The sequence below is a fragment of the Candoia aspera genome, chromosome 15, assembly GCF_035149785.1.
Source record: "Candoia aspera isolate rCanAsp1 chromosome 15, rCanAsp1.hap2, whole genome shotgun sequence".
NCBI classification, from domain to species: domain Eukaryota; kingdom Metazoa; phylum Chordata; class Lepidosauria; order Squamata; family Boidae; genus Candoia; species Candoia aspera.
The window spans coordinates 8,875,411-8,887,252 of NC_086167.1; the positions used below are offsets into that span (position 1 = coordinate 8,875,411).

General features: G+C 44.1%; 1 protein-coding gene and 1 long non-coding RNA gene across 3 annotated transcripts; both read left to right on the forward strand.

The window, feature by feature from the left end:
* RFC5 (replication factor C subunit 5) lies at nucleotides 1–10,919 on the forward strand. 2 transcript variants are annotated; one of them, XM_063315576.1, is made up of 11 exons: nucleotides 1–132; nucleotides 881–945; nucleotides 3,519–3,655; nucleotides 4,879–4,958; nucleotides 6,874–6,947; nucleotides 7,200–7,359; nucleotides 8,035–8,116; nucleotides 8,524–8,653; nucleotides 9,305–9,382; nucleotides 9,865–9,919; nucleotides 10,332–10,919. In XM_063315576.1, the coding sequence occupies exons 1-11, from the start codon at nucleotides 77–79 to the stop codon at nucleotides 10,426–10,428; spliced, it is 1,014 nt and encodes a 337-aa protein (XP_063171646.1). In that variant the 5' UTR covers nucleotides 1–76; the 3' UTR covers nucleotides 10,429–10,919. The 2 variants fall into 2 exon arrangements, with proteins under 2 accessions (XP_063171646.1, XP_063171647.1); XM_063315577.1 differs by lacking the exon at nucleotides 1–132 and having other exon boundaries at nucleotides 883–945; nucleotides 3,524–3,655.
* Nucleotides 4,965–5,864, forward strand: LOC134505721 (uncharacterized). Its single transcript, XR_010068745.1, has 2 exons — nucleotides 4,965–5,640; nucleotides 5,803–5,864. It is a non-coding gene; the product is annotated as an uncharacterized LOC134505721 (long non-coding RNA).
* Nucleotides 10,920–11,842: the final 923 nt, after the last annotated feature.

The window sequence follows — 11,842 nt, forward strand, 5'->3', positions numbered from 1 at the left end:
CCCTCCTCTCGCGAGAGGAGGGCGGGCCAGGGCGCCAAGCGCGAAAGGGCGGCTGCGCCGAGTTTCCGGGGAAAGGATGGAAGGCTCGTCGGAGGCAACGACGGTGGCCCGGAGGAGCGCGAACTTACCTTGGTAGGGAAAAAAGGGGGGGCGGCAGAGGGGATGCTCCGTTGCTGGGAGACGGGCTGGGCTCCTTGGTCCTTCTCCTGGGCTCCTCCATACCCTCGAGGAGCCCCTGCTCCTCCTCTGGGGCCCCTTCCAGGGGGCGGGGCTTAACGCAGGGGCTTTCCCTGGCATGCCTTCTACAAAGGATGCCCAGGGCGCCTCTGAGCATGTGCAGAGCGCTCCTCCTCCTTCCTGACTTGGATGTTTTATGCCGCTGGGGGCAATGGGGGCTTGCAAAAGCTCCTGGGCGGCTTGCAAATGGGGGTGGGCTGTTGTTGGGGGCTTGCAGAAGCGCCTCCTTTTGCTGCAGAGGAGCTCCAGGAAGAGTGCGAGGCGTGGGGGGTGTGGAGCATCATCCTCGTAACCATCTGGGTCAGTTTGCACAGAGAAGGAAGATTAGTCTTAGCAGCAAAATGGGTGGGAAGGGGTGCTTAGGGGCTAAGAGGAAAGGCTACTCTGCTATTTCTTTTGCTTTCAGCATGCATTTTTATTTTTGCAACCGCCCTGTTGCACAGGAGAGGGCTTGGACCTCAACGGAGTGGTAAATTTGAACTTGGAGAGACTGCAGTATGGCATTCCACCTCTTGAGCTTTCCACTGACTCCGTTCTCTTTCCTTAGCTCAGATCTTCCAAGTAGAAATAAAAATATTCCTGGGTCATCAGGAAGAGTGGATTCTCTAATTGTGAAAGTCTGCATTTTATCTTTTATTGGCAGGGTAGAGAAGTACCGGCCTCAGACACTTGGTGATCTAATTTCTCACGAGGACATTCTGAATACCAGTAAGTATTCAATAGCTGTGCAAATATTTCAATTGATCTTGAATTGAAAATTGCAGCTCCCTCTCAGTTTTGAGTTCCCAGTCAAGAGGGTTCTCAAACAGAGAGGAAAGCTATTTAGGCCTTTGAAAGCAGCAAAGAAATGCAAGAGCGTGGGAACTTGTGATCTTGTTGGTATTGGAAATAAAATAATTAGTAAGGGACGAAGAACAGTATTTCAAAGACTCGGGGGCATTGCCTGTGGAGGATAAGTATCTTATTTTTATTCTGTCAACACATTGCAGTAAAGAAGCACCAAAGCTGTGGCTAAGTTCCTCATTACAATCACTTTTCTCAGTTCCTGGGATCATTGTACGACAAAGGTATATGGCCACTTATCAACCAAATCTGGGCAGTGAGCAAGCCTAAAGCACAATATAATGATCAAAATCAATTTCATGGGGAAAAGAATTAGTCATAAGGGGACAGTACACCTCCAAATGTTTGGGACTTCAACTCCCATCATTCCCTCAGCATGGCCAATAGCAAGGGATTGTGAATCTTAATCCAAATGAGCACTGAGTTGCCTTTATAACTGTGCTTGGTGTTATTGTTATTGCCCCAATTAAAAAAAATAGCAACATGGATTGGATCTACTGTTTGATCTTGAAATACCAGATGGCATGTAAAATAATAAAACCCCTTTGTAGCTTTGGTCCAATTGCTGATTGTGTTTTGCATGTCTCCAGAATATCCATCTATACTTACGGTAACTTTGCTAGGTAATGCAATATTTTGTTTAAAGCAAAATATAGAAACTATATTCACAGAATACTGCCTCTTTGTTCTTTCAAAACACTGTTTTTCTAGTCCTGTCCCATTACCTCTTAATTACATCCTAATTCTTTCACTGACCTCACTAGATGGAGGATGTCCTATATTCAATCAAATCCTTGCTGTTGTCTATCCCCAGTCAAATACCCTGCTGCTATCTGCTATCACATGTATATCCTAATTTGCATAAATCTATAAAGAGACTGTAACCCTTCTGTGCTGTGAGCCTGTCTGCTTCCAGGACAATCAATAAACCAATTCGTGCTTCAGTATAATCACATCCTGGTTTCTGGTTCAAATAGGGACGCGGTGGCGCTGCGGGATAAACCGCTGAGCTGCTGAGCTTGCCGATCAGAAAGTCGGCGGTTCGAATCCACGTGACAGGGTGAGCTCCTGTTGCTAGTCCCAGCTCCTGCCAACCTAGCAGTTCAAAAACATGCAAATGTGAGCAGATCAATAGGCACCACTTCGGCAGGCAGGTAACGGCGTTCCGTTTAGTCATGCCGGCCACATGACCATGGAAGTGTCTACGGACAAATGCCGGCTCTTCGGCTTTGAAACGGAGATGAGCACCGCCCCCTAGAGTCGGACACAACTGGACTTCATGTCAAGGGAAACCTTTACCTTTACCTTTCTGGTTCAAACGTACCTTTAGGAAAATTCTTCTACAATTTAGTTGAAGGCAAGGAATTCTTTGCAGATAGTGGCGTGGCCTGGTGGAAAAGAGAGAGATCAAAGAGAGAAGCCCATCCAGAAAAATAACCCCTACGGAAGAGCAGGCAGCTGCTCTGCAGCAAGATGATTATCTGCTCAAAAGTGGAAAGGTTCAACCCTATCCACAATGGAGGAATGGCTGCTGAAGATGATGGAACTGGCGGAGATGGCTAAATTGACTTCCTTGATTAGAGAAAAGACAACATCTGCATGTATGGCTGACGGGAAACCCCTCATGGACTTTTTGCATGAAATGGAAAAAAATGCACTTAGGATTTGTGGTTTTGATGATGGGAAAAACAACCTGGATAATAGAAAAAAGTGAACTTTTCTTTTTTTGTAACCATGGAGCAAGAGTTAATTTTGTCATTGTTCTTACATTTGCTGCAAAAGAAATCGGAAGCTGCTGCTTTCTATTTCTTTTTATTCTCTCTTTCTGCATTTTCTTTCCTTCCCTTTTTTCTTCTTTCTTTGCCCTTTTTACTCTTGGTTAGTTTGTGTTAGTTTTTATGGTCTTTGTAAAACTTTTAATAAAATTTATAATAAAAAAGATCAGGCAGCTGCTGTATGCGTAGGGAGAAACTCTGATTATTATTATTATTTATTAAATGTATATGCCTCCTGACTCCCCTCTTTCCTACTAGCTAATGACATTTATGCACTGATTTACAAAGCTGATGCCCATTGTCTGAGCTGGCACTTGCTCAGCACTTTGCCTCTCATGCCCCTTTGGGTTGTGGGCCAGTGCATGCTCTTAAAATGCAAGCAGCCATGAGGATATAATAGAGTTGGAGGAATAAAAATAAATAGACTTGCACATGAAGCAGAAATGTCAGCCAAGTAAAAGGTTTATTGCTTGTTGCTCCAGAGCAGTGTTTCTCAGTTTTGGCAGCTTTGCGATGTGTGGACTTCAACTCCGAGAATGCCCCAGCCAGCCATGCTGCCCGGGGAAGTCTGGGAGTTGAAGTCCACAGATCGCAAAGCTGCCGAGGATGGGAAACACTGCTCTGGACAACTGTACAGTGCCATCTCTGCTCTCTCCCAAACAGTACAGAAGTTTATCAGTGAGGATCATTTGCCTCATCTTCTTCTCTATGGACCTCCAGGGACTGGCAAGACGTCTACAATTTTAGCCTGTGCTAAACAGCTTTACAAAGGCAAAGAATTTGGATCAATGGTTTTAGAGGTAACCAAAAGCTTCTGTTGCCTTAACTAGACTGTGGTCACTTTTCTGTCTGGGGGACAAATTCCTCCAAGCACCCTATTTCTATTTCAGCATTCTGTTGCAAGAGTCTTTTCAACATAGTTATATTTCTGACTCCCTGTATCTCAGTTCAATTTTGGTGATAAAATAGAGGGATTAAAAATCTCTAGTAAGAAACCTGGGCGGTGGGGGAGGGATAAAAATTCAGTAAAGGTCACAAGCCCTTGATCCATATCTACTTCCTTTCAGTCTATCAAGTGTTGGATATAAAGTCAGATCTAACTGGTCTGCAACGAGAAAGGAAAATTATGTCTAACTAGACAACCTGTTACCTGTTGGGTCATCGTTTCAGAGACATTTCCTTGCCAGGTTCCTCAATGCCTTCAACAATGGCAGAGCTTCTAATGTCCTGCCTTCTCCAGAAAAGTTCTTTAAAATTCAGGGAGATGTTCAGAGATGTATCTGCCTTGAAAGTAGCCAATGTTGAACTGCATAGCCCAGTCAAACATCAGGAGTTGACCACGGGAAATGTTTTGTGCCATTTGGTGTTACGTCATAAAATGTTTTGTGATCATCTTTATGCCAGCAAATGTTTTATAAAATTTGCCAAATTTCAATTCCACAGGAGTCATGGGACGCTTTCTGTAAGTTAACCCATTTGAGGTACCTTGGTTCAAAAATCGTTGTCCTGTGGTGCACCGTTTCGCCCAGTTAAAGGTTACGAAGTATCAAACAGACACAAGAGTTGTAGCAGTTATATAGATAAACTAGCCTTCTCTTTGAAACCCTAAGGAACAAATCCTGCAGGCCATTCGTGACTCTAATAACGTGCATCTGATGGATATAGTCTTAAAATAAAAAACAAATACAGTCAGGTGCTTTTAAACGCACACACTGTTGCCTACATTTTCAGCTAGAATAACCGTGTTAGCCTTTTCTAGCAAAGAAAACCTAAATAACCTTGTTAAAGGCAGAAACATTTGTCGCATTTGTGCATCTCGGTTGGTTTCATCAACACGTACAAGGTTGTATCCTGTGCGTTGGCTGAAGTGGGCCGTGATCTCTTGAGAGTCTGCATAATAACGAAATGGTTCATCTTCAAGGTGTCATGAGGCTCTTGTTCATATTCTCTCTTTCCAAAAGGGGTGAAAAACTCTTCTATAACCCCATAACCCTGTGGTAATATATGTTACTTCTTTGTTTAGCTGAATGCTTCTGACGACCGAGGCATTGCTATTGTCAGAGGGCCTATCCTGAACTTTGCCAGTACTAGGACCATCTTTAAGTAAGTGCCTTTGAGACCTTTCAAGTCCTCTCCTCTGAAAGTTCCATCCGTGTCCACTGGATGGAAGTTGTTGGTCTCTTGAAATTCAATGAGTAGGTTGAAATTCAAGATACCCAGCCCAAACTGGGCAGAAGGGAGAAATTCTTGGGCAGAGTTTGGATTTCCATTGGCATTGAATTTAAGCATCAGGGTGTGTTTACTCAGATTGGGGAGAACTTCTAGTGCCTCGTTGATTATTACCTCCTACCTGGCCCTAAATTATAGTCCTGAAATAAGGAGGACTCAGGGCAAAAAACCCCACTTTTTTCCCCTTTGAAAGGGTGGTGAGCACCTGTAATGGTATGTGGCAGTTACCTTGGGAGACTGGGCCAAGAGATGCTGCCCAGGGAACGGTCAGAGAAGAGACGGCATAGCCCTCAGCTGGATAGTGGGCGGGGCAAGAGGCTCAGAAGGGACCCTCCCTAGTTTCTCAGGCTGTAAAGGAGATGGGGGGATGAGTCTGAAGGGGAGGGTGATATAATGGTATGTGGGAAAGACCTGGGGAGACAGGGCCAAGAGACGCTGCCTAGGGAACGGTCAGATAAGAGACAGCTTAGCCTGCAGCTGGATAGTGGGCGGGGCAAGAGGCTCAGGAGGGACCCTCCCTAGTTTCTCGGGCTGTAAAGGAGATGGGGGAGGATGAGTCTGATGGGGAGGGTGATGTAATGGTATGTGGCAATTACCTTGGGAGACTGGGCCAAGAGATGCTGCCCAGGGAACGGTCAGAGAAGAGACGGCATAGCCCGCAGCTGGATAGTGGGTGGGGCAAGATGCTCAGAAGGGACCCTCCCTAGGAGATGGGGAGAATTGTCCTTTCAGACTTGCAAGATTCTATTAGTGTAGCTTTACCATAAAGTAGAATTAGCTTACCTGGTTATGTTTCCTGTCTGGTCTACCTGATAAGGCTGATAGCACCATTCAAAACAAATTCCCAGACTCGGAATACTTTTAATTCCAAATTTATACACTTTGCTTGGTGGACCTTGAGTTTCTAGTAAAACAAAGTAGATTCCAAATGCCTGAATTTTACCCACTGGTTAACTGTAGTAAGAATCTGTTTTGTTCAAAGGTATGCAATGATAAAAATTGTCTAGAAAGCGGTGTTACCTGTAATTTAATCCAGTAACAAAAGAGGAAACCTCCCTGTGCATAAGGAATATTGATTGAATCCAACTCTTCAAATATTAATCCTGCAGGGATGCTATATAATTACAGTGACCATATTTTCTTGGAAAAAATAAAGGGCAAATCTGAAAGACGTTTATAAGGATTAAAAAAAATTAATTGTTTATGTTCATAACTTTGCTTGACAAAGGAAAATTCAAGACCAAAACCAAGAAAATAAATAAGTAAATGGAATAAATCTAAAGGACGGCTTGCTGAAATAACGTACTGTCCTGTATAATAAAGGACGTGTGGTCACTGCATGTAGAATAAAAATGTATAACAGTAAGCTATTTACTTGGAATGTAATGAAAACTAAACTAGAAGAACAAAAGAATTATGCTCATTACTTTGCTAGTAACTAGAAGATGCAAAGAGATGCAACCTGGGCAATCTTATGTCTCGGTGGTTTGTTTGTTTTTTTAAATCACTGATGCTGATCATAATCCAAGGGGCTGGGAGACTGCTTTATAACTCAGTCTCGCTGAGTTGCCTGGGTTGAGTTGCTAGGTCTTGTACAGACATGCCTGGACATTGGCAAAGACTTGAGTTCCTTGGAAAAAGACAGTTTTGTGGCCAGGTGTGTTTGTGTGTCTACACCTAGCTGTACGTTTCCCACAGCTAGGTGGGTTTAATCAGTGAAGGGGTGCGGGCATATATGAAGTCCATTTAAATTTTAGAGTTCCCAGTTCCTGTTTTCCTGTCCTGTTAGGAAAGGTTTTAAGCTGGTGATTCTGGATGAAGCTGATGCCATGACGCAGGATGCCCAGAATGCGCTCAGACGTGGTGAGTTTACACCCTGCCCTGAAAGTGATGCTGCGAAGATCAACAGCTCGTAGACCCGCCTGACGTGACTTTTGGTGGCAGCTGTCTTGATCTGCTGTGCAACAGGATGGCTGATGGTCTGTGCAACAGGATGGCTGATGGGTCTTTAATTTTGCCATGACTTTGGTTTGCCCTTTCTACAGGGCTTTGAGAAGTTATTTGATATAAGGCTGCCTCCAAATGTGTACCATAAAACATTTGATTTCTCCCCAGTGATTGAGAAATTCACCGAGAACACCCGATTTTGCTTGATCTGCAATTATCTCTCCAAAATAATCCCAGCTCTACAATCCCGATGCACCAGATTCCGCTTTGGCCCTTTGACACCAGAACTCATGATTCCTCGGTTGAAGTTTGTTACTGAGCAGGAGAAGTGAGTAAAAAGCATCATGGGGTGACCGTGTGAGACTAATGTCTTGCCGCTCCAATTTTCTGGACTTCTTCTAACCCTAATTTCCTCTTCTCTGTCAGTGTTCCATCTGCCCCATCAACTCATGGTTGGGAATATCAATAATATGCTATTATTGTTCTTGTAAGTGAGCCAGTTTGGTGTAGTGGTTAAGGTACCAAGCTAGAAACCGGGAGACTGTGAATTCTAGTCCTGCCTTGGGCACAAAGCCAGCTGGGTGACCTTGGGCCAGCCCCTCTCCCTCAGCGCCAGGAAGGAGGCAATGGCGAACCCCTTCTGAAAAACCTTGCCAAGAAAACTGCAGGGACTTGTCCAGGCAGTCTCCAAGAGTCGGATGCGACTGAACAGATTTTAAAAAAAATGTTCTTGTACATCAGTGCTGGGCAGTCCTATTAAGTTCTCTGGAAGCCTAAAGCCAGAAAAAGCCATTAAACATGGACCCTCCGTCCAAAGATGGCACATATGGGTGACTATCATAAACCTTAAAATTCCAGAATCCTGGCAAAAGGGGCTGGGATGGTGTCCACTGGGTTAGGTTTTCATGGTTGTGTGATCTTTTTGGTACGCTAACTGGAAGTGGTGGGTGCAGGAAACAGCAGAATTTTTGGCTGCCTTTTTAATTCCTCCTCGATCTTTCAGCACTGATGTTAGTGATGACGGAATGAAGGCCTTGGTGACCCTGTCCAATGGTGATATGCGCAGATCTCTGAACATCTTGCAGGTATGGCTTCCATACAGGTATGGCTTCCATCCAGGTATGGCTTCCTCTTTCTAACTTGAAACTACTTGTAGCAAGCCCCAACAGCCCAACGCAGCCTTGGTTTTCATCTCAAAATGGAGTACTATAGGACGCTGGGAGGATACTGTTGGATCAGAGCCAACATTTGGTTTGTTGCAAGGTAACAACTGCTAGGCATCATAACAGGAGTTGCCGCCTTCGTTCCTAGGTGAGATTCCTAGAAACATCTGGCCAGTTGCTGGGAGAAATGGGATATACTTGATTCAATAAGCACTGGTCTAATCCAGCTAGGTTCTTCGGATGCTCTTAAACCAGCAACTGGGCCTCGGTGAATAAATGACCCTCCTCTTGAGCAAAAAACGGATTTCTCTCATCCTTCCTTCTTGCAGAGCACTTACATGGCCTTTGGAAAAGTGACCGAAGAGAGTGTTTACACTTGCACTGGGCAGCCGCTCAAGTCTGACATTGCCAACATCTTGGACTGGATGCTGAATCTAGACTTCACTACTGCCTATCACAGTATCCTTCAAATATGATAAATGTACATGTGGTTTACTGTATTTCCCCACCCCAAGTTTGCTGTATTCCCCTGGGACTGGTCTCTGTGACTACGCTTACTCTAAAATTTAAATGGACTTCATATATGTCCACACCCCTTCACTGATTAAACCCACCTAGCTGTGGGAAACAAAGACACACAAACACACGTGGCCACAAAATTGTCTTTTTCCAAGGGGCTGGCTTTTTTATATTTATTGTTTCATTTAATTGTTGTACGCCACCCAGGGTCACTTCTTGCGAGATGGGCAGCCATATACATTTGCTTAAATGAATAAATAAGGGCACTCAAGTTCCAATCAGTCAGTCAATTTATTACCGTCGTAGACCAGTACAAGCAGAGTGCTCTGTGGATAAATATATATATAAATCTATCTTGATAGGGAATGAAATAATGTTAGCTAGGTTATTTTATAAATGTATTTTAACTTTGCCTTAAATTTTTATTTAGCTGATTTATCTATTAAGATGGATTTATAAATATTCACAGAGCATTCTGCTTGTGCTGGTCTACGACGGTAATAAATACACTTGATTGCACTCAAGTTCCACAGAAGAGATTTGGGCTACCGCAACGCCATGGAACGTAACTCACCTTGACATTCTGCTCAGATATCCTGGAACTGAAGACCTTGAAGGGCTTGGCTCTACAAGACATCCTAACAGAAATTCACCTGTTTGTTCATCGAGGTAAAAGGACTTCGGGTTGAGGGGGTGTCTATTTTGCCAAATGTTTGTTCCAAGCCAGGAAGGTTGGACGACACAGAAATTTTGTTGATGCCTTTTGTTGATCATTTCTGGTGCAGAGGCATATAACATCCTGGCTTGCAAAAATTATCAGAGAATGTGTTTGTCCTTGTGTGTGTGTGTACATATCCAGATTTGTGTGGGGAGGGGGAAAAGGGGTGAAAAATTGAAGTATAAGAATACTTTCCCAGGGGGAGGAATGTTGTTTATTAAATTTGTAGGCTGTAGATTAGTGTAATTCCATATAGCTACCAAATGCCGCTATCAAATGACAGCTCTTAAAATCTTAATTCTTACAGAAACGGCCACATTATTGAGCTGGCTTCTTTGGAATCGTTTAGTAAGACCACCGTGCTTAAGCGTAAGGTACCGTGAATGAGGATCACGTTTGTAAAATGCAGCATGTGCTCTCATTTGCCCTACAGTTGACTTCCCAACGTCTGCTCGGATCCAGCTGCTGATCAAGATGGCAGATGTGGAGTAAGTATTCTTCAGTGCAAGTCTTCAGTAGACCCTTTTCCACGTGTTTAGGCTGATGTAGACCCAGCTAGGCTAAGATTTCATTAGTGCATTGACTTCCAATCTCTAGTAAGAGAGATGTGTGCAATTTTACCGACAGAGTGTTTTGCACAACTTAGGAATGTGAAGCAGAACCAGGGAAGGGTTGATTCAGTGTGAAGCTTCTTTATGCATGATGGGAAGTAGAAGCTCGCTTCCCTACAGAAAACAGTTTTCCTCATCCGGAATCACAAAATTGTACCGGCACACAGCTTGCTGGAGAACTCCGAACTGATGCTTCTTTAACATTGTAAGAAGGTCTTTACAGACTGAATATGTTTCTTTAAAAAAAATCCTGCATCGATAGGTCATCGCCCATTCCGTTATCTTTCAGACACCGCCTGGCTGCAGGGACAAATGAGAAGATCCAGCTGGGCTCCCTTGTAGCTGCCTTCCAGGTCACCAGGGACCTGATTGTAGCTGAAGCTTAACCAAGCTACTCTTCCACGGTCCAGCCTTCAACTTGGGTACATCTTGGTTGTCCTTAGAACTCATCGGAACTGATTTCCCACCGTAGGCTTAAATTGTGATTCTGGATGTCCTACGAGGTGCTTCCTTGGATCCTACGGAAGATCTCCCCTTCTGGTCAGCTTGTCTCAGCTTCCCAGGACTTTCTGCTTTGGAAGGGTCTTTGCATCGATGGGTTGACACCATCTTGGACTGTGAATGATTTTTCTCTCATTTTTGACAACCGTCTTTATGGGCCATGTTGGAAAAGGAAGAGTTCCTTAAAGGCCTCCTGAGCTATGAGGGAGAAACACCTGCCCCTATCCCAAACCCATTGTTAATCAAGTTAATATACAGCACCCTTCCAAGATTAGAGAGCTTGATGGCATGTATATAATAACGTTTGATTCATTAAAAGCTCATTGAATTCTTTTATTTCTACATGAACGGTAAAGAAGGTGGCTTGCTAACTACAGTACGTCATGTTATCTTTCATGGCTCTGCTGGATAACGGCCTTTTGAGCAGAGAGTCGTGTGGATCAAGCAGTTCTCAGCTCCCCCTTAGAGAAATAAAAGCCTTTGCAATTATATATTTAAGGTCGTTTTCTCCCTGGCAAATTAACCACGTAAAGGCAAGCGAGCACAGAGTTTCACCGAAGCTGCTTTTGCATCTGAGTTGAGAAATAAATCACATCAACTCACAGTTCCTTTCATTAATGGCAGAGTTGCCTGCTTGGATACTTGGAAAATTATTGGCTCCGATTTATTTAATATAACAAATGTTATATTGCTTCCCCTCTCATCACATCCTTGCTTCAAAATGATGGACTAGCACCTTTTAAGGTAAGGTAAAGGTTTCCCTTGACATTAAGTCCAGCCGTGTCCGACTCTAGGGGGCGGTGCTCATCTCCGTTTCAAAGCTGAACAGCCGGCGTTTGTCCGAAGACACTTCCTCCATGGTCATGTGGCCGGCATGACTACACGGAACACTGTTACCTGCCCACCGAAGCGGTACCTATTCATCTACTCACATTGGCATGTTTTCAAACTGGTAGGTTAGCAGGAGCTGGGACTAGCAACGGGAGCTCACCCCGTCACGCGGATTCGAACCGCCGACCTTCCGATCGGCAAGCTCGGCAGCTCAGCAGTGTTTTTCAAACTTGGCAGCTTTACGATGTGTGGACTTCAACTCCCAGAATTCCCCAGCCAGCGTGGAGTTGAAGTCCACACATTCGTAAAGTTGCCAAGTTTGAAAAACACTGCTTTAGACTGATTGAACTTCATTCCTGTAATATCCAGCCTGCTAGGGATTCTGGATTATGGGGGTTGAAATCTAGACAAGCAAAGGTTGAGAGGTTAACCATCTTTTTTTTGCAAATGGTTTGAAATGGTTAAATA

What these genes read in the sequence shown, in the direction of transcription:
- RFC5 (XM_063315576.1), top strand. Translation starts at nt 77, where the DNA reads ATGGAAGGCTCGTCGGAGGCAACGACGGTGGCCCGGAGGAGCGCGAAC. An exon ending in GATCTCTGAACATCTTGCAG is followed by an intron (nt 8,117 to 8,523) that starts GTATGGCTTCCA and finishes TCCTTCTTGCAG; the next exon opens with AGCACTTACATGGCCTTTGG. An exon ending in CTTCACTACTGCCTATCACA is followed by an intron (nt 8,654 to 9,304) that starts GTATCCTTCAAA and finishes CATTCTGCTCAG; the next exon opens with ATATCCTGGAACTGAAGACC.